Consider the following 23,673-nt stretch of genomic DNA (forward strand, 5'->3'; position numbering starts at 1 on the left):
GCCTCATAGGATTACAGCTCATTCTACTAGGTCAGTTTCTACTTCCTGGGCGTTTAGGAATGAAGCTTCGGTTGATCAGATTTGCAAAGTGGCAACTTGGTTCTCTTTGCATACTTTTACCAAATTCTACCATTTTGTTGTATTTTCTTCTTCTGAAGCAGTTTTTGGTAGAAAAGTACTTCAGGCAGCGGTTTCAGTTTGAATCTTCTGCTTATGTTTTTCATTAAACTTTATTTTGGGTGTGGATTATTTTCAGCAGGAATTGGCTGTCTTTATTTTATCCCTCCCTCTCTAGTGACTCTTGTGTGGAAAGATCCACATCTTGGGTAGTCATTATCCCATACGTCACTAGCTCATGGACTCTTGCTAATTACATGAAAGAAAACATAATTTATGTAAGAACTTACCTGATAAATTCATTTCTTTCATATTAGCAAGAGTCCATGAGGCCCGCCCTTTTTTGTGGTGGTTATGATTTTTTTGTATAAAGCACAATTATTCCAATTCCTTATTTTATATGCTTTCGCACTTTTTTCTTATCACCCCACTTCTTGGCTATTCGTTAAACTGAATTGTGGGTGTGGTGAGGGGTGTATTTATAGGCATTTTAAGGTTTGGGAAACTTTGCCCCTCCTGGTAGGAATGTATATCCCATACGTCACTAGCTCATGGACTCTTGCTAATATGAAAGAAATGAATTTATCAGGTAAGTTCTTACATAAATTATGTTTTTTTGTCATTTTTTGCACCCATGGTGTTATTTAATAATCTAATATTCTGTTTAAAAACCTGAATATTGGAATGTTTACTGCACATTTAAATGCATTTGATGTTTCCTTTTTTCTGTCTTGTTTAGTGCTCATAGCTATTCTGCAGACTGTGTAATTAAAATCTATTAAGAATGTATGAGTAACAGCTGCTGTACAGGAAAAGATTTATCCTAAATAACTAATCATCTGACCATATTTTTGTAATAAATGTGAAAGGTCTTGAGTAATTGGATTTCCCTGCAGATTTAAAATGTTGCAGGAATACAAATATAACTTGTTTGCAATTAGTGTGTATGTATGTATGTATGTATGTATGTGTATATATATATATATATATATATATATATATATATCAGGGATGTGCACTCATAAGAGGCAGGGGAGACAGTGCCTACCCTGCCATATGTGGCCAAAGCTTAATTAAATTTTAATAAAAAAAAAAAAAAGTCCAAAAACAATATTTTCCCCCCATGTAACGCTATGGAGAGGCAGGTACAGGTACGCTTCTCTCTATTGCAGTACATGGGTCAAAGGGAAAGCTGTGCTGCAGCGCCACCTGTGTTCTGTCAATATATTAGCAGTAAAAATTGGGACCAATAGGAGGCACCCCTCTTGATGCCTCCTAGCAAGTGAAGGATATATAGATTAATCAGAAGGAGGATGCAGTGAGCAGGGTCATGTGACACCACTGGAAGCTGAGGTAACCTAAGAACAGATGACACCAAGCAGAAGAGTAAAGTAGTATTCTACATCTCTTGTGATTCACAAATTGTGTTCAGATACAGCTCATTAACAGGGGGGACAGTATGTGAGCATAACCCAATACTGACAGGAAGTCAAAGGGTCAATTCAAATTTAAATCCGTAATTTAAAACCCAGAGTTTGAAGTTAAGTGTTCAGTGTCCACATTATTTAAATTAAAGTTTTTGACATTGAATATTGCTAAGCCTCCCTTTTTCATGGTTATTTGATTTAAAGTGTCAGTAAACCTAAAAAATAATGTTATATAATTCTTAATGTTATGGTGCGGTCGGGCCGGGCTGTGACTATACAGCTGGCCCGATGCGCTGTGTAAAAAAAAACAGACCCGCTCAGCAGAGAGCAGGTCTGTAAAACCGGCATATTTTTAAAAAATTCAAATGGAAAAAAAGCTTTTATAACAATAGCACTAAAATAATGTTATATAATTCTGCACTATGTGCAGAATTATATAACATTATTTTTTAGGTTTACTGTCCCTTTAATTAGGTACAACCTTCATATATGTTATGTCTGTTGAGTCAGAGGATGCAGTATCTATATTTATTTTTCTCTGTGTCTCCATTTATTTAAAGACTGCTGTTAACTTGTAATTCACAAATCAATTGAAAGCTGTTGCATTGTGTTTTTAATATGTGCTGCTTTTATACAAGTTTATATTAATGAAAAGGAGATGAGTCATTTAAAAAATATATGTAATTATTGCAGTTAAATGTTTTTAGAAATAATGCCACTGTAAAGTAACTGGTTAAACACATAGTCAAAGGGAGACATGATTGAGGTAGAGCATGCTATTTTAATAGACTTTTCTAGTTATTTATATTTTGAGAATTAGCATCAACTGTTACTGGCCCCATGTCAGCAAATCAAATTAGTTTTTGAAAGGAACATGAAAGTCATAATTACATTTCCATCATTCAGATAGAAATTGCACACAAAAAATAAATAAACTTTCTATTTTACTTTTATTATTATGTACTTCATTCTTTTGGTATCCTTTGGTGTCCTTTGTTGAAGAGCATACCTAAGTAGGATGTGGACGTGCGTTTCTTGAGCACCATAATGTAGCAGCTGTGTCGGCAGTATTGATAACTTGTCTTTTGTGTAAAATTTGTATGGTAAATTATCTCTATTTTTACAATACAGTAGTGAGTAGAGAAGAGATTGTGTATCATTATAATTGCTTAGTAACTGGCACTGTGTCACAGAATTGTGTGTGTGGGTGTCAGTGAGCAGAGTATGTGTGCTTTATTCTCCAGGTAATCAATACATTTTCGATGAGCTGGTGATTTAGTGCAGTGTTTCTCAACAATGGTCCTCAAGTACCCCCAACAGGCCAGGTTTTCATTATAGCCGAATCAGTGCACAGGTGAAGTAATCAGCTGATCAGTAACTCAGTGGTTACTACCTTGCTCTCACTTATCACCTGATTATGTCACCTGTGCACTGGTTCAGCTATCATTTAAACCTGCCCTGTTGGGGGTACTTTCCGCCCTCTGTACATGTGTTTCTCCGTCGTTTCATATCTAGTGCCTCATCAGCCTCTGACCTCACTGCACGTCACATATATATATATATATATATATATATATATATATATATATATGCGTGTGTGTATGTATGTATATATATATATATATATATATATATATATGTGTGTGTGTATATATATATATATATATATTTCTTTCATGTAATTGGCAAGAGTCCATGAGCTAGTGACGTATGGGATATACAATCCTACCAGGAGGGGCAAAGTTTCCCAAACCTCAAAATGCCTATAAATACACCTTTCACCACACCCACAATTCAGTTTTAAAAACTTTGCCTCCTATGGAGGTGGTGAAGTAAGTTTGTGCTTGTTTTTTTATGATTTCTTCTGTGATAAGCGCTTCTAAGCATTCTAAAGCCCAATTCCTCTCATAGTACAGTGTTTGTCAGAGGGATGGTGAAGATCGCCTGTTTGATTTTATAGTTTTCTTTGCGAGAAATCTTTTCAAGGGTTCTCTGTTATTGGTTGTAGAGATTCATCTCCTACCTCCCTTTTCAGATTGACAATATACTCTTATATACCATTACCTCTGCTGATAGCTTTCAATACTGGTTTGGCTATCTGCTATATGTGGATGGGTGTCTTTCGGTAAGTATGTATCATTATTTTAAGACACTCTCAGCTATGGTTTGGTGCTTTATGTATTAATATAAAGTTTTAAATATATGTATTTTACTTATATTTGCCATGAGTCAGGTCTATGTTTATTTCCCTTTGCAGTCCAGCAGTTTCGTTATGGTAATCATGTTTAGGAAGTTTGTCTTACCTGGGGTATAGTCTTTTTTTCAATTTGACTTGTTTTTGCTTGGAAAACTTGCGGGCAAATTAGGCTTGCGAGGGCGCAAAATGCTGTTATTTATTGTGTCATTCTCGGCACAAGAAATTTTTTGGGTGTGAATGTGCGTCTTAGTTGACTCTAGGTTGTTTGGTGCAAAATTGTGTTTGTTATGACGCGAGTTGTAATTTCCGGATGTTTGTTGGCACCAAAAAAATTCTCAGCTACCTTTTGCGTTGTGCGTCATACTTGCGTCATACCAAAAAAATAGTTTTATTTTACCTCACTTCCTATATGCTCCTTGCCTTCTTTATGCTCAGAGGGTTATGCTATTTGCTTTTTTGCCGATTTTAGCATTTGCATTTTTCCCATTCCAGAAACTGCTATATGTGGAAATAAGATATTTATGTTTAATGTTATTTTTCTTTTTTTACATTTTACAAGATGTCTCAATCTGATCTTGTCTCAGAAGCTGCTGTAGGAACCATGCTGCCTGAACACAGTTCTACCAAAGCTAAGTGTATCTGTTGTAAGCTAGTGGAGATTATATCTCCAGCTGTAGTATGTAACAGTTGTCATGATAAGCTTTTGAATGCAGAAAAGGTTTCTATTAGTGCTAGTACAGTATCTGTTGTTCCTTCAACATCTAAAGTACGATATCCCTGTTTATATGAAAAATTATATTGCTGATGCTATACAAAAGACTATGGCTGCTATACCACCTTCATGTAAATGTAAAAAGTATTTTGAAACTTCTGATAATACTGACGAAATGTGTAATGACCGGCAACATACTGATATATCCTCCTCTGATGAGGATATCTCTGACTCAGAAGATCCTACTTCAGACATTGACACTGATAAATCATCTTATCTTTTTAAGATTGAGTATATTCGTTCTTTGTTAAAAGAAGTGTTAATAACGTTGGATATTAAGGAGTCTGGTCCTCTTGATAATAAATCCAGTAAACATTTAAATTCTGTGTATATACCTCCTGTGACTACTCCTGAGGTTTTTCCTGTTCCTGATGCTATTTCTGATGTGATTGCTAAGGAATGGTCTAAGCCTGGTACTACTTTTGTTCCCTCTTCAAGGTTTAAAAAGTGGTATCCTTTGCCAGTGGCTAAATTAGAGTTTTGGGAAAAAAATCCCTAAGGTTGATGGGGCTATTTATACTCTTGCTAAAGTACTACTATTCCTATGGAAGATTGTACTTCTTTTAAGGATCCTTTAGATAGAAAGATTGAATCTTATCTAAGGAAAGCTTATTTGCATTCTGGCTATATGCTCAGACCTGACATTTCTATGGTTGATGTTGCGGCTGCATTAACTTTTTGGTTGGATAGCTTAGCACAGCGGGAAAAAGACTCTGATTTGCAAAGCATTGTTCATTTGCTTCAACATGCTAATAATTTTATCTGTGATGCTATTTCTCTTGTTAAGTGTATCCAGTCCACGGATCATCCATTACTTGTGGGATATTCTCCTTCACAACAGGAAGTTGCAAGAGGATCACCCACAGCAGAGCTGCTATATAGCTCCTCCCCTAACTGTCATATCCATTCATTCTCTTGCAAGCCTCAACCAAGATGGAGGTCGTAAGAGGAGCGTGGTGTTTTATACTTAGTTTATTCTTCAATCAAAAGTTTGTTATTTTTAAATGGTGCCAGAGTGTACTGTTTATCTCAGGCAGTATTTAGAAGAAGAATCTGCCTGCGTTTTCTATGATCTTAGCAGAAGTAACTAAGATCCATGGCTGAGGTAACTTCAGAGAGGGAATGGCGTGCAGTTTTTCCTGCAATAAGGTATGTGCAGTTAATATTTTTCTAGGGAGGAGAACTGGGAGGCGGATTTTCTAAGTCTTCAGACTTTCCATCCGGGGGAGTGGGAACTCCATCCGGAGGTGTTTGCTCAGTTGATTCATCGTTGGGGCAAACCAGAGTTGGATCTCATGGCGTCTCGCCAGAACGCCAAGCTTCCTTGTTACGGATCCAGGTCCAGGGACCCAGAAGCGACGCTGATAGATGCGCTAGCAGCGCCTTGGTTCTTCAACCTGGCTTATGTGTTTCCACCGTTTCCTCTGCTCCCTTGACTGATTGCCAAAATCAAACAGGAGAGAGCATCGGTGATAGCACCTGCGTGGCCACGCAGGACTTGGTATGCAGACCTAGTGGACATGTCATCCTTTCCACCATGGACTCTGCCTCTAAGACAGGACCTTCTGATACAAGGTCCTTTCAATCATCCAAATCTAATTTCTCTGAGACTGACTGCATGGAGATTGAACGCTTGATTCTATCAAAGCGTGGCTTCTCCGAGTCAGTCATTGATACTTTAATACAGGCACGAAAGCCTGTTACCAGGAAAATCTACCACAAGATATGGAATAAATATCTTTATTGGTGTGAATCCAAGACTTACTCATGGAGTAAAGTTAGGATTCCTGGAATATTGTCTTTTCTCCAAGAGGGCTTGGACAAAGGATTATCAGCTAGTTCCTTAAAGGGACAGATTTCTGCTCTGTCTATTCTTTTGCACAAGCGTCTGGCAGAGGTTCCAGACGTCCAGGCATTTTGCCAGGCTTTGGTTAGATTTAAGCCTGTGTTTAAACCTGTTGCTCCCCCATGGAGCTTAAACTTGGTTCTTAAGGTTCTTCAAGGAGTTCCGTTTGAACCCCTTCATTCCATTGATATTAAACTTTTATCTTGGAAAGTTCTGTTTTTGATGGCTATTTCCTCGGCTCGGAGAGTCTCTGAGCTATCTGCCTTACAATGTGATTCTCCCTATCTGATTTTTCATGCAGATAAGGTAGTTCTGCGTACCAAACCTGGGTTTTTAACTAAGGTGGTTTCTAACAAGAATATCAATCAAGAGATTGTTGTTCCATCGTTGTGCCCTAATCCTTCTTCAAAGAAGGAACGTCTTTTACATAATCTGGACGTAGTCCGTGCCTTGAAGTTTTACTTACAAGCTACTAAGGATTTTTGTCAAACATCTTTCCTGTTTGTCGTTTACTCTGGACAGAGGAGAGGTCAAAAAGCTTCGGCAACCTCTCTTTCCTTTTGGCTTCAGAGCGTAATAAGCCTAGCCTATGAGACTGCTGGACAGCAGCCCCCTGAAAGGATTACAGCTTATTCTACTAGAGCTGTGGTTTCCACCTGGGCCTTCAAAAATGAGGCCTCTGTTGAACAGATTTGCAAGGCTGCAACTTGGTCTTTGCTTCACACTTTTTCAAAATTTTACAAATTTGATACTTTTGCTTCTTCGGAGGCTGTGTTTGGGAGAAAGGTTCTTCAGGCAGTGATTCCTTCCGCTTAATCCTGCCTTGTCCCTCCCATCATCCGTGTACTTAAGCTTTGGTATTGGTATCCCACAAGTAATGGATGATCCGTGGACTGGATACACTTAACAAGAGAAAACATAATTTATGCTTACCTGATAAATTTATTTCTCTTGTAGTGTATCCAGTCCACGGCCCACCCTGTCCTTTTAAGGCAGGTCTAAATTTTAATTAAACTACAGTCACCACTGCACCCTATGGTTTCTCCTTTCTCTGTTTTTTTTCGGTCGAATGACTGGATATGACAGTTAGGGGTGGAGCTATATAGCAGCTCTGCTGTGGGTGATCCTCTTGCAACTTCCTGTTGGGAAGGAGAATATCCCACAAGTAATGGATGATCCGTGGACTGGATACACTACAAGAGAAATAAATTTATCAGGTAAGCATAAATTATGTTTTTTTATACGATCAAGATTAATGTTAAATTTGTGTCTTTGGCTATTTTAGCTAGAAGATCTTTATGGCTCAAATCATGGTATGCTGACATGGTATCTAAATCTAGGTTACTATCTCTATCATTCCAGGGTAATAATTTGTTTGGTTCCCAGTTGGATTCTATTATTTCCACTATTACTGGAGGGAAGGGAGTTTTTTGCCTCAAGATAAAAAGTCTAGAGGCAAATCTAATGCTTATAATCTTTTTTGTTCCTTTCGTCAGAATAGAGAACAGAAAACCACTTGTTCCCCTAAAGACTCTGGCTCCAATTAGAAGCCATCCTCGAGTTGGAGTAAATCCAAGCCTTACAAGAAACCAAAGCCAGCCCCCAAGACTGCATGAAGGTGCGGCCCTCGGTCCAGTTCTGCTGGTGGAGGGCAGATTGAAATTATTTCAAGACGTTTGGGCAGGTTCCATTCAGAATCATTGAATTCAGAATATTGTCTCTCAGGGGTATCGAATAGGTTTCAGAATAAGACCTCCTGTGAGAAGATTTTTTCTCTCTCACGTTCCAACAAATCCTGTGAAAGCTCAGGCTTTTCTGAAGTGTGTTTCAGATCTAGAGCTTTCATGAGTAATTGTACCAGTTCCAATTCTGGAACAGGGTCTGGGTTTTTATTCAAATCTATTCATTGTCCCGAAGAAGGAAAATTCTTTCAGACCAGTTCTGGATCTGAAGTTTTTGAATCATTTTGTAAGGGTCACAACTTTCAAGATGGTGACTATAAGGACAGACCACTGTCGGTTTCTGAGATTCTCTTTTCTAGACAAGCATTACCAATTTGTTGCTCTTCCATTTGGCCTAGCAACAGCTCCAAGAATCTTTCCGAAGGTTCTCGGTGCTCTTCTATCTGTAATCAGAGAGCAGGGTATTGCTGTGTTTCCTTACAATATCTTAGTACTGGCTCAATCTTTTTATTTAGCAGAATCTCACACAACTCAGCTTGTGTTGTTTATTCAAATACATGGTTGTAGGATCAATTTACCAAAGAGTTCCTTGATTCCTCAGACAAGGGTCACCTTTTTAGGTTTCCAGATAGATTCAGTGTCCATGACTTTGTCTTTAACAGACAAGAGACAAATTAAATTGGTTTGTGCCTGTCGAAACCTTCAGTATCGATCATTCCCTTCAGTGTCTATGTGCATGGAAGTTTTAGGTCTCATGACTGCAGCATCAGACCCGATCCTCTTTGCTCATTTTCATATGAGACCTCTGCAGCTTTGCATGCTTAATCAATGGTGCAGGGATTATACTCAGATATCACAGTTGATATACTTAAATTCCAACATTCAACTCTCTCTGTCCTGGTGGTTAGACCATCATCGGATAATTCAAGGGGCCTCTTTTGTTTGTCCTGCCTGGAATGTGATTTCAACAGATGCAAGTCTCACAGGTTGGGGAGCTGTCTGGGGGTCTCTGACAGCACAAGGAGTTTGGAATCCTCAAGAGGCGAGGTTACCAATCAATATTTTAGAACTTTCTGCTATTTTCAGGGCTTTTCAGGCTTGGCCTCTATTAAAGAGAGAATCATTCATTTGTTTTTAGACAGACAATATCACAACTGTGGCATATGTCAATCATCAAGGGGGGACTCGCAGTCCTTTAGCAATGAAAGAAGTATCTCGGATACTTTCTTGGGCGGAATCCAACTCCTGTCTAATTTCTGCGATACATATCCCAGGTGTAGACAATTGCGAAGCAGATTATCTCAGTCGTCAGTCTTTACATCCAGGGGAGTGGTCTCTCCATCCAGATGTATTTTGTCAGATTGTACAGATGTGGGGTCTCCCCGAAATATATCTGATGGCTTCCCATCTAAGACTAAGCTTCCCAGCATTAGCAGTTTCTTGGTTTTACCAATCTGCTTACATTTTTCCTCCTCTAGTTCTTCTTCCAAGGGTGATCTCCAAGATCATATTGGAACAATTGCATGTGTTTTTGATAGCACCAGCATGGCCTCTCAGGCTTTGGTATGCGGATCTTGTCCGGATGTCCAATTGCCAACCTTGACAGCTTCCTTTAAATCCAGACCTTCTTTCTCAAGGAACGTTTTTCCATCATGATCTCAAATCGCTAAATTTGAAGGTATGGAAATTGAACGCTTAGTACTTAGTCGTAGAGGTTTCTCTGACTCGGTGATTAATACTATGCTACAGGCTCGTAAGTCTGTATCAAGGAAGATTTATTATCGAGTTTGGAAAACCTATATTTCATGGTGTTTTTCTCATAAATTATCTTGGCATTCTTTTAGGATTCCTAGAATTTTACACTTTCTTCAGGATGGTTTGGATAAAGGTTTGTCTGCAAGTACCTTGAAGGGACAAATCTCTGCTCTTTTTGTTTTGTTTCATAGAAAGATTGCTAAACTTCCTGATATTCACTGTTTTGTTCAGGCTTTGGTTCGTATGAAGCCTGTTGTTAAATCAATCTTTCCTCCTTTCAGTCTTAATTTGGTTTTGAAGGCTTTGCAGGCTCCTCCTTTTGAGCCTATGCATTCTTTTGATATTAAACTACTTCCTTGGAAAGTGTTGTTTCTTTTGGCTATCTCTTCATCTAGAATAGTTTCTGAATTGTCTTCCCTCTCTTTTGAGTCTCCTTTTCTGATTTTCCATCAGGATAAGGCTGTTTTGCGGACTTTGTTTACATTTCTTCCTAAGGTTGTGAATTCTAACATTAGTAGGGAAATTGTTGTTCCTTCCTTGTGTCCTAATCCTACGAATTCTCTTGAAAGATCTTTACATTCTTTGGATGTTGTAAGAGCTTTGAAATATTATGTCGAAGCTACTAAAGATTTCAGGAAGACTTCTAGTCTATTTGTTGTTTTTTCTGGTCCTAGGAAAGGTCAGAAAGCCTCTGACATTTCTTTGGCATCTTGGTTAAAGCTTTTGATTCAGAGAATTACAGCTCATTCTACTAGATCAGTCGCCACTTCTTGGGCTTTTAAGAATGAAGCTTTGGTTGATCAGATTTGCAAAGCAGCAACTTGGTCTTCTTTGCATACATTTACTAAATTTTACCATTTTGATGTATTTTCTTCTTCTGAAGCAGTCTTTGGTAGAAAATTTCTTCAGGCAGCTGTCTCAGTTTGATTCTTCTGCTTATGATTTAAGTTTTTTTCTTGAAATTTATAAGAAAGACTTATTTTTTTTGTGGATTTATTTTTTTTTCAGCGGAAATAGCTGTTTTTATTTTATCCCTCCCTTTCTAGTGACTCTTCTGTGGTCTCACACATCTTGGGTATATTTCTATCCCATACGTCACTAGCTCATGGACTCTTGCCAATTACATAAAAGAAAAAATAATTTATGTAAGAACTTACCTGATAAATTCATTTCTTTCATATTGGCAAGAGTCCATGAGGCCCACCCTTTTTCTGGTGGTTATGGTTTTGTATAAAAATCACAATTATATTTCCAGTTCCTCTTTTTGTATGCTTTTTTTACTCCTTATTTTTTTCACCCCACTACTTGGCTATTCGTTAAACTGAATTGTGGGTGTGGGGAGGGTTGTATTTATAGGCATTTTGAGGTTTGGGAAACTTTGCCCCTCCTGGTAGGATTGTATATCCCATACGTCACTAGCTCATGGACTCTTGCCAATATGAAAGAAATGAATTTGTCAGGTAAGTTCTTACATAAATTATGTTATATGTGTGTGTGTGTGTATATATATATATATATATATATATATATATGTGTGTGTGTGTGTATATATATATATATATATATATATATATATATATACTGCTAAAAAAAATAAAGGGAACACTTAAAGGGACAGTATACACTCATTTTCATATAACTGCAAAAACTGCATGTAATAGACACTACTATAAAGAATAAGATGCACAGATACTGATATAAAAATCCAGCATAAAATGGTTTAAAAACGTACTTAGAAGCTTTCAGTTTAGCTCTGTTGAAAAGGCAGTTGGAAAGCCCACTGCAAGTGGGAAATAAGACACTCCCCCTTCTTTTGCATATGAAAAGACCCTTTACACAAACAGGAGCAAGCTGGAGATGGTAGCTGACGGTATTCAAATAAAACTTTGGGGCTTGGTTAGGAGTCTGAATATCAGAGCAATGTTCTTTAAAAATAAGCAAAATTATACATTCTAAAAAAAAAAAAAACTTTATGGGCTTTATAAATAGATCATCTACAAAACATTTATGCAAAGAAAAAAATGACTGTATAATGGCCCTTTAAACAACACAATGTAACTCCAAGTCAATCACACTTCTGTGAAATCAAACTGTCCACTTAAAGCAACACTGAGTGACAATCAATTTCACATGCTGTTGTGCAAATGGGATAGACAACAGGTGGAAATTATAGGCAATTAGCAAGACACCCCCCAATAAAGGAGTGGTTCTGCAGGTAGTGACCACAGACCACTTCTCAGTTCCTATGCTTTCTGGCTGATGTTTTGGTCACTTTTGAATGCTGGCGGTGCTTTCACTCTAGTGGTAGCATGAGACAGAGTCTACAACCCACACAAGGATGGCACATCAATGCGAGCTGTGGCAAGAAGGATTGCTGTGTCCAGAGCATGGAGGCTCTACCAGGAGACAGGCCAGTACATCAGGAGACGTGGAGGATGCCGTAGGAGGGCAACAACCCAGCAGCAGGAACGCTACCTCCGCCTTTGTGCAAGGAGGAACAGGAGGAGCACTGCCAGAGCCCTGCAAAATGACTTCCAGCAGGCCACAAATGTGCATGTGTCTGCTCAAACAGTCAGAAACAGACTCCATGAGGGTGGTATGAGGGCCCGACATCCACAGGTGGGGGTTGTGCTTACAGCCCAGCACCGCGCAGGACATTTGGCATTTGCCAGAGAACACCAAGATTGGCAAATTTGCCACTGGCGCCCTGTGCTCTTCACAGATGAAAGCAGGTTCACACTGAGCACATGTGACAGACGTGACAGTCTGGAGACGTCGTGGAGAACATTCTGCTGTCTGCAACATCCTCCAGCATGACCGTTTTGGCAGTGGGTCAGTAATGGTGTGGGGTTTCATTTCTTTGGGGGCCGCACAGCCCTCCATGTGCTCGCCAGAGGTAGCCTGACTGCCATTAGGTACTGAGATGAGATCCTCAGACCCCTTGTGAGACCATATGCTGGTGCGGTTGGCCCTGGGTTCCTCCTAATGCAAGACAATGCTAGACCTCATGTGGCTGGAGTGTGTCAGCAGTTCCTGCAAGACGAAGGCATTGATGCTATGGACTGGCCCGCCCGTTCCCCAGACCTGAATCCAATTGAGCACATCTGGGACATCATGTCTCGCTCCATCCACCAAAGTCACGTTGCACCAAAGACTGTCCAGGAGTTGGCAGATGCTTTAGTCCAGGTCTGGGAGGAGATCCCTCAGGAGACCATCCGCCACCTCATCAGGAGCATGCACAGGCGTTGTAGGGAGGTCATACAGGCACGTGGAGGCCACACTCACTACTGAGCCTTATTTTGACTGGTTTTAAGGACATTACATCAAAGTTGGATCAGCCTGTAGTGTGTTTTTCCACTTTAATTTTCAGTGTGACTCCAAATCCAGAACTCTATGGGTTGAAACATTTGATTTCCATTTTTTAATTTTTGTGTGATTTTGTTGTCAGCACATTCAACTATGTAAAGAACAAAGCATTTCATTAGAATATTTAATTCATTCAGATCTAGGATGTGTTATTTTAGTGTTCCCTTTATTTTTTGGAGCAGTGTATATATGTTTGTGTATATATATATACATATATATATATTTATATATATATAAATATAAATATATATATATATATATATATATATATATATATATATATAAAAGAAATGTAGAAAGTCAGGGGAATGGGTACAGTAACTAGCCCTATTAGTGCTACCTATGGGGGTATTTTACACCCAATATTATAAGGTGCAGATGTGGTTTTAACAAGTCAAATAACTTCTCTAGAAAGAAGCTGCCTGTCCTATAAAATAAAAGGTCCCTCAAACCTCTCAAACAAAATGTAAGTACAGAAAGAGCTGTAGGATGGCGCTAGACAATGGGATATTGGTATATTGACCAAAAGAAACAAGTATATATGTATCACAAACAAGAATATCCTAGAAAAACACAAAATGCCATATATAGTTAAAGTCCAACAGAAGCTAGAGAAAGCACAATTTGCACAGGGTAGGTGGTAGATCTCTTGATATACAGCCCCCACTCAGATGTACACTTACTTCAAATAACCTCAATCGTATGAGGTAAGGATGAGTCAGTATCAATGAAATGCTTGGCACCTCTTGGAGTATAGAACAACCAGAATTCCAGACTCCCCTGGTTAATGATCGAAACCTGAAGTGATTCTCAGCACTCAGACAACGTCTTGTCACTTGCACTCTTGATTGGTAGGAACTCTCATTCCCCGTTATACAAGAGAGAGGCTCATAGTGTAATACTGTTTAATATGCACACAAAACAATAAAACCAGTGAAATATCACTCACATTTATAACCCTCAAAGCATGAGGTATAGTAACAGCGCATAAACAGGTGGAGCTGAACAGTGCTATATTATAATATAGCACTTATTTCTTTTGGTCAATATCCCAATATCCCATTGTCTAGCGCCATCCTACAGCTCTTTCTGTATATATATATATATATATATATATATATATATATATATATATACACACACATACATATATACTGTACATACATAAGCGTATGGAAAAACAGAAAAACATCACTATAGTTTACTAGTCAGATGGAAAATGTTATTAGTCCGCTCAATGCTAAAGATAGGAAAAATTTGAATTTCTTACTTGTCTGGGACTAGTGGAAATTTCAAAATATATACATTGTTCATTTTCTTTGTCTAGGGTTTTTATCTGACCTTTGTTCACATGTTTCAGTTCTATTGTAATACTTGTTCATTTTTATTTTTAATAAGGTTAAAGTTATTTTGTCCACTATTTGTATTTATCTAATTCAATTTGTTTCAGCTGGTGTGACAGTGGAATCTATTCAGACTGGCAGCGCAAGTCCCGACTCAGCAGGGTCAGAGGCCAAAGTTCAGGAAGAAGAACATGACCTTGTGGATGATGACATCACCGCAGGTAAGACTACAAAGTTGTTGTTTTCACGTTTCATATTTCATATAGAATTACAATGTGTGCATATGTATGTTTATTGGTTTGAATTTTATTTTTATAAAAATGGAAAATAAATGTGATTTTAGTATGGTAAGAAATTAGAAAAATATTTTTTAATGTCATTAATGTAGTCAATCAATCAGTCAATAAACAAATCAATAAATACATTTAAAGAACTTGTTTTTCACTTTCTGTTAAGCTTAAATTGAAATATTTAACACTGGACTCCCCCCATCACACACACTTACACACACTCTCATACACACACACACACACACACTCTCATACACACACACACTCACACTCTCATACACACACTTACTCACACTCTCATACACACACTTACTCACACTCTCATACACACTGACTTACACACACTCTCATACACACACACACACACACACTCTCATACACACACACACACACTTACACACACTCTCATACACACACACACACTTACTCACACTCTCATACACACACACACACACACTTACACACACTCTCATACACACACACACTTACTCACACTCTCATACACACACACACACTTACTCACACTCTCATACACACACACACACTTACACACTCTCATAGACACACACACACACACACGCATACACACTCTCATAGACACACACGCATACACACTCTCATAGACACACGCACACACTCTCATAGACACACACACACACATTCTCATACACACTTTCATACACACACGCACACACTCTCATAGACACACACACAAACACTCTCATACACACATACTTACACACACTATCATAGACACACACTCTCATACACACACACACACTAGGGCTGCAACTAACGATTATTTTCATAATCGATTAATCGGCCGATTATTTTTTCGATTAATCGACTAATCGGATAAAAAGTAAATAAATCATTTTTTCCTATATTTGAAATAAAATCCATATACTGAGTGTTATAAATATAAACTTCAGACTAAAACGTAACATTAACACAACTGTTGGTCCAATTTTTTAAGCAGCAGAACAAATTTTTATAATCAAGAAAAACAAAACCACAAACTGTTTGAAAAGAGGTAGAACTAATAATAGGTAGAGACTACCACTGTTTATAACATTCTGTTATACACCCTTTCAGAAATTTTACATTGAAATGTTCACATGCTCCTGGCTGAGGTTGTCTCTCTTTTTGCAAGCTATTTTGCCTGCAGCAGAGAAGAGGCGCTCAGATGGTGTTGAGGTGCCTGAAATGCTTAAGTAGGGTTTTGCCAATTTCACCAAGGTGGGCTATTTATCTTTGTTAGCTCAAACCAATGCAAGGGGCCTCTTAACAAAGTAAGCCTGGTCTTCATTTTGACATAAAAATATCTATATGCAATGGTAAACAACCAGCTATAAGGTTAGGGGAAAAAATATCTAGTCAACTCTTAAAATAGCAGATATATACTTACAGAGGTTGAATTTGGTACATATTCCAATTAATTAAAAATATATATATAAAAAAAAAAGGCAAAAGGGCTAAAGACTATCAGGCCCATTTATCAAGCTCCGTACGGAGCTTGAAGGGCCGTGTTTCTGGCGAGTCTTCAGACTCGCCAGAAACACAACTTATGAAGCAGCGGTCTAAAGACCGCTGCTCCATAACCCTGTCCGCCTGCTCTGAACAGGCGGACAGGAATCGCCGGACATCAACCCGATCGAATACGATCGGGTTGATTGACAGCTCCCTGCTGGCGGCCGATTGGCCGCGAGTCAGCAGGGGGCGGCGTTGCACCAGCAGCTCTTGTGAGCTGCTGGTGCAATGTTAAATGCGGAGAGCGTATTGCTCTCCGCATTTAGCGAGGTCTTGCGGACCTGATCCGCAGTGACGGATCAGGTCCGCAAGCCCTTTGATAAATGGGCCTGTAGATATCAGTAACAAAAATGCAAACAGGCAATAGTGACATCAATTCATATAACAAATGCCACCAATCTAGGGCTAGGTGTAAATAACAAGCTTGGCACTATATCATGCAAAGCATAGTCCCAAATCACCGGATTTTATATAAACAATACAAATTATGACTCCTATTTATTTCTGGGTTGCAAATAAGACAGGAATAGTTGTAAACTAAAAAGAAACTTATAGTGACCTGAAAAAGGGAAAAGTAAAATGTCTGTAGACAATCTTTAGGCCAAGGGCATAACCATAAAACACAATACCATGTGCAGGAGCCCATTGGAGTGAAGCAGCTAGTGCTGTGCACAGACCAACTAATTGCAAACCAACTAATCAAGTATGAGATTCGTTGACAAATATTTTCATAATCAATTATTATCGATTATGCCGATTAGTTGTTGCAGCTCTAACACACACACACACTTACACACTTTTACTCACACACGCTTACACACACTCTCATACATACACACTTACACACACTCTTATAGACACACACACACACTCTCATACACATACACACACACCCTCATACTCACACACACTCTCATGCTCACACACACTCACATACACACACACACTTACACACACTCTCAAACACCCACACACACACTCTCATACATACACACTTACACACACTCTTATAGACACACACACACTCTCTCATACACATACACACACTCTTATAGACACACACACCCTCATACTCACACACACTCTCATGCTCACACACACACACTTACACACACTCTCAAACACCCACACACACACTCTCAAACACTTACACACACTTACACACTCTCATACACACACACTCGCACACACTCACATAGACACACACACTCTCATACACACACACACTTACACACACTCTCATAGACACACACTCTCAGACACACACACTCACACGTACACACACTCTCATACACACACACACATACACTCTCATATACACACACACACACTCTCACACACACACGCACACACACTTACACACACTCTCATAGACACACACACTCTCATACACACACAAACACTCTCATACACACACTCATCCACACTTACACACACACTCACACACTTACTCATACACACACTCTCATACACACACACACTTACACACACACTCACACACACACTCATACAACCCACACATTGAACCTTCTATTGTTAATTTACAAGAGACATTTTACACTGTAAGATTGACATACATATTTTACCATTTATTAATTATAGTTTTACTTAGTGGTAAATGTAGAACCATATGAGATAGTGTTCTATCAACATGAAACCATTAATTTAAGTAGTACCCATCAGTATTCAGTGTTTATTCTTTGGTTTAAACAGACAATTTTCATTAAATGAATGTTTCCTACCAAATGTGTTCCTTTTTCCCCTGCTTAAACCACATCCAGTCTCTGACTTCTTCACTCTTCTCTGGATTTTCCATGTCTTACTTTTCTTTGCAAATTGCTGGTTAAAATGTAACTGTTAAATGAAATTCCATGAAATGTGTATCCATACAATCAGCTGGTGATATGAGGTTTCTTAGACCTGAAATAAAATTAAAATCTGTCTCAAGCAAAAGTGCCCATTTGTATCATTAACAAGAACAATGATTTTATTTTTGTGTAATAATATAATGACTAACTTCTGTGATGGTTTTTATATAATTAATGCATCAGTCCTTTATATACATGCTTATGGGCAAACATTCAAACATGTGTGGCAGAAAATATTAGACAACATTATAATTGTTATTATTAATAATAATAATAAATTATATTTAGCTGTAGAATTAATGTACTGGCAATGATTCCCTGATAGCATAAAATTAAAAATGTATTAGATATGAGGATAGCTTTTATCCTAAAGAAATATTTGTATAATCTGAATTGAATTTTAAATTGTTATTATTATATATATATTTCCAAACAAATATTTTACAGTGGTACATTTTTAATGGAATATCTATCTGTTAGATTATCATTTTTGCTAGGATTGGAACAGAAACATATGTTTTATTGGTAGATAGCAACCAAAACTTTATTAATTCCATCTAAAGTATAAACTAGTTTAATTTTTAGAAAGCTTTATTGCAGACATTTTTGAGTTCTAAGCTTTGGTCCTTACCTCCTCTACTTGAAATCTATTCCATAAATCATTCACAATTTTTGCATCAATACATATAACATCTTTCACTTCTAACCTCTGTGATAAATATACCTGTTTAATGGAAGTAAACAACTACCCACACAGAAAAGGTCCTCGGGTAGCGCAAAGTGGTTGCTTCTTCTAATAAAAAATATATATAGTACAGTAAAGGGCCCCTCACAGACCTATCCTATGCCTCTAAAAGTAAGTTTGTAAAGAAGAGAAAAGAGGGATTTACACAGTGCTCGGGGAATACAACAAAACAAAGCACCCCACAATATGAGTATGTAATTGGGATATGGTAAGTGCACAACAAAATATCAGTATCTGATATAAAAGTCACTTGATAGAGTTATCCACATGGAGTAGAGTCACTCTACTTACTAGATGCGACCTCAATCTAATGAGGTAAGTGTAGGCACTGGAACCGGAAAGGGAATCACGCCTCTTAGAGTGGTTTGAATGGAGTTGTCAGTTCTAGCGTCTCCCATGTATGGATACACTGCTGGTCTAATCGAGTCACGCTGTATGTTTGAAACTACCCAGTATCCTGTCTCTGCGATTGGATGATGTCACTGGAGTCGAGGCGTTCCTAATTAGAATATGTCCTCAGTGTCTCTCTGTCAGGTACCAGTCCTCATGCATACACCTTTAAGCACACCTTACTTAAACTTACTCCTCCCCCTTCCACCTGCCAATTAATGTTTAGTGTATAGCCTACACGCTACTGTGAAGAAGCTATTTCTCTTGTTAAGTGTATCCAGTCCACGGATCATCCATTACTTATGGGATATTCTCCTTCCCAACAGGAAGTTGCAAGAGGATCACCCAAGCAGAGCTGCTATATAGCTCCTCCCCTCACATGTCATATCCAGTCATTCTCTTGCAACTCTCAACATAGATGGAGTTCGGGAGAGGACTGTGGTGTTTTATACTTAGTTTATTTCTTCAATCAAAAGTTTGTTCTCCTAAAAATGTGTTTTAAAACGTTTGCTGGCATGTTTAATCGTTTTTTAACGTACATTGGTGATAAAACTGTAATGTTAGTATAGCCTTAAATGCAGTGAAAGCGACTGGTATCAGGCTGACTAATAGAGATACATACTCTTATAAAAATGTGTTTTAAAACGTTTGCTGGCATGTTTAATCGTTTTTTAACGTACATTGGTGATAAAACTGTAATGTTAGTATAGCCTTAAATGCAGTGAAAGCGACTGGTATCAGGCTGATTAATAGAGATACATACTCTTATAAAAATGTGTTTTAAAACGTTTGCTGGCATGTTTAATCGTTTTTTGACATATGTTTGGTGATAAAACTTATTGGGGCCTAATTTTTCCACATGGCTGGCTTAAATTCTGCATAGAAACAGTTAACTGAGGCTTCCCACTGTTGTAATATGAGTGGGAGGGACCTAATTTAGCGCTTTTTTGCACAGTTAAAATTAAAAAAATGAATCATCCAGATTCCCTCAGCAGTCCCATGATTACCTTATTACATATACTGTAAAAATTTCGTTTGATTTACTGCCTTTTTACACCGTTTTTCAAAATTTGTTTCTCTTAAAGGCACAGTAACGTTTTTTTATATTTGCTTGTTAACCTGATTTAAAGTGTTTTCCAAGCTTACTAGTCTCATTATTAGTCTGTTCTAACATGTCTGACATAGAGGAAGCTCTGTGTTCATTGTTTAAAGCCATGGTGGAACCCCATCTTAGAATGTGTACCAGATGTACTGATTTCATGTTAAACAATAAAGATCATTTTTTTCTTTAAAAACATTATCACCAGAGGATTCTGTTGAGGGGGAAGTTATGCCGACTAACTCTCCCCACGTGTCAGACCCTTTGACTCCCGCTTTAGGGACTCACGCTCAAATGGCGCCAAGTACATCAAGGGCGCCCATAGCGTTTATTTACCAGAGGATTCTATCGAGGGGGAAGTTATGCCGACTAACTCTCCCCACGTGTCAGATCCTTCGACTCCCACTTCAGGAACTCACGCTCAAATGGCACCAAGTACATAAAGGGCGCCCATAGCGTTTATTTTCGAGACATGGCAAAGGTTGTGAATAATACACTGGCAGCGGTATTAGTCAGACTACCTGAAATTAAAGGAAAGCAAGATAGCTCTGGGGATAGTTACAGAGCATACAGACGCTTTAAGAACCATGTCTGATACTGCCTCATAATATGCAGAAGCTGGGGAGCTTCGGTCTGTGGGTGATATTTTTGACTCAGGGAAGATGATTTAACCTGATTCTGATATTTCTACATTTAAAATTTATGCTTGAGAACCTCCACTTGTTGCTCAGGGAGGTTTTAGCTGCTCTGATTGACTGTGTACAATCGCAGTGCCAGAGAAATTGTGTAGACTGGATAAATACTATGCAGTGCCGGTGTGTACTGATGTTTTTCCAATACCTAAAGAGGTTTACTATAATTATTAATTAGGAATGGGATAGACCAGGTGTGCCGTTCTGTTCCCCTCCTATTTTTAGAAAAATGTTTCTAATAGTTGCCGCCACACGGGACTTATGGCAGACAGTTCCTAAGGTGGAGAGAAGAGTTTCTACTCTAGCTAGCGTACCACTTACCCGGTCGAGGACAGTTGTGCTTTTTTAGATCCAATGGATAAAAAATTAGAGGGTTACCTTAGGAAAATGTTTATTCAACAAGTTTTTATCCTGCAGCCCCTTGCATGCATTGCTTTTGTCACTGCTGCTGCGGCGTTCTGGTTTGAGTCTCTGGATGAGGCTTTACAGGTAGCAACTCCATTGGATGAATACTTGACAAGCTTAGAGCACTTAAGCTAGCCAATTCCTTTGTTTCTGATGCCTTGTTTTTTTTTTGTTTTTTTTTGTCTAAACTAACGGCTAAGAATTCTGTTTTTACTATGCTGGCGCGCACAGCGCTATGGCTTATATTATGGTCAGCTGTCATGACTTTACTAAATAAGCTACTTATCTTCCCTTCAAGGGGCAGACCCTATTCGGCCCTGGTTTGAAGGAGATTATTGCTAATATCACTGGAGGAAAAGGTAACGCCCTTCCTCAAGACAGGTCCAAATCAAGGGCCAAAAAGTCTAATTTTCGTGCCTTTCGAAACTTCAAGGCAGGCGTGGTATCAATTTCCTCTAAGGCAAATCAAGAGGGAACTTTTGCTTAGTCCAAGACGGTCTGGTGACAACCGGACCTGGAACAAAGGTAAGCAGGCCAAGGGGCCTGCTGCTGCCTCTAAGACAGCATGTAGAACGGCTCCCTATCCGGTAACGGATCCTGTAGGGGGCAGACTTTCATTTTTCGCCCAGGCGTGGGTGAGAGAGAGAAACCCAGGATCCCTGGGCATTGGAAATTATATCCCAGAGATATCTTCTGGATTTCAAAGCTTTTCCCCACCAAAAAAAAGGGGAGATTTCCCCTTTCACAATTATCTGCAAACCGGATAAAGAAAGAGGCATTCTTACACTGTGTACGAGACCCATCCAGTTCCAGGGGAGGAACAGAAATAGAATTTTTACTCAAATCTGTTTGTGGTTCCCAAGGAGAGGGAACCTTCAGATCTATTTTGGATCTAAAGATCTTGAACCAATTCCTTAGATTCCATCATTTAAGTTGGAAACTATTCGTACCATTTTAACTATGATCCAGGAGAGTCAATAGAGGACTACAATGGATTTGAAGGATGCTTATCCTCACATTACGATGCATAAAGATCACCATCGTTTTTCATGTTTGCTTTTCTAGACAGGCATTACCAGTTTGTAGCTCTTTCCTTTGGGTTAACTACAGCCCCAAGAATCTTTATGGAGGTTCTGGGGTCGCTTTGGCGGTCCTTAGACCGTGGGGCATAAAAATGGCCCCTTATTTAGACGACATCCTGATACAGGCGTCAAACATCCAAGTTGCCAAGTTTCATACGGACGTAGTAATGGCATTTCTGAGATCGCATTGGGTGGAAAGTGAACAAGGAAAGAGTTCTCTATCCCCAATCTCAAGGGTTTCCCTCCTAGGGATTCTGATAGATTTTGTAGAAATGAAAATTTACCTGACGAAGTCAAGGTTGTCAAAGTTTCTAAATTTCTGCCGTGTTCTTCATTCCATCCGCGCCCTTTGGTGGCTCAGTACATGAATGTAATCGGCTTAATGGTAGCGGCAAGGGACATAGTATCGTTTGCACGCCTACTTTTCTGATCGCTGCAACTATGCATGCTCAGTCAGAGGAACAGGGATTGCACAGATTTGTTCTCCTGTTAAATCTGGACCAAGAGATCAGAGATTCTCTTCTCTGGTGACTATCTCAGGTCCATCTGGCCAAGGGTATGACCTTCCGCAGGTCAGATGGGACAATTGTTACAACAGATGCCAGCCTTTTAGGTTGGGATACAGTCTGGAACTCCCTGAAGGTTCAGGGATAGTGGACTCAGGAGGAGACCCTCCTTCTAATGAATATTCTGGAACTGGGAGCGATATTCCATACTCTTCAGACTTGGCCTCAGTTAGCAACTCTGAGGTACATCATATTTCAGTCGGATAATATCACGACTGTGGCTTACATCAACCATCAAGGGGGAACAGAAGTTCCCTAGCGATGTTAGAAGTCTTAAAATAATTCACTGGACAGAGACTCACTCTTGTCTATCAGCTATACATATCCCAGGTGTTGAGAACTGGGAGACGGATTTTCTAAGTCGTCAGACTTTTCATCCGGGGGAGTGGGAATTCCCTCCGGAGGTGTTTGCCAAAATCAAGCATGAGAGTGCTTTGGCGTTTTTGACAGCGCCTGCGTGGCCACGCAGGACCTGGTATGCAGATCTGGTGGACATGTCAT

General features: G+C 38.9%; 1 protein-coding gene across 1 annotated transcript in view; it reads left to right on the top strand.

The window, feature by feature from the left end:
- WDR7 (WD repeat domain 7) overlaps positions 1 to 23,673 on the top strand; it is a 1,007,279-nt gene that overhangs the window by 520,094 nt on the left and 463,512 nt on the right. The window contains 1 exon segment of the mRNA XM_053701142.1: positions 14,613 to 14,726. Coding sequence (XP_053557117.1) covers positions 14,613 to 14,726 — 114 coding nt within the window.

The sequence above is a fragment of the Bombina bombina genome, chromosome 2 (genome assembly GCF_027579735.1).
Source record: "Bombina bombina isolate aBomBom1 chromosome 2, aBomBom1.pri, whole genome shotgun sequence".
Lineage (NCBI taxonomy): Eukaryota > Metazoa > Chordata > Amphibia > Anura > Bombinatoridae > Bombina > Bombina bombina.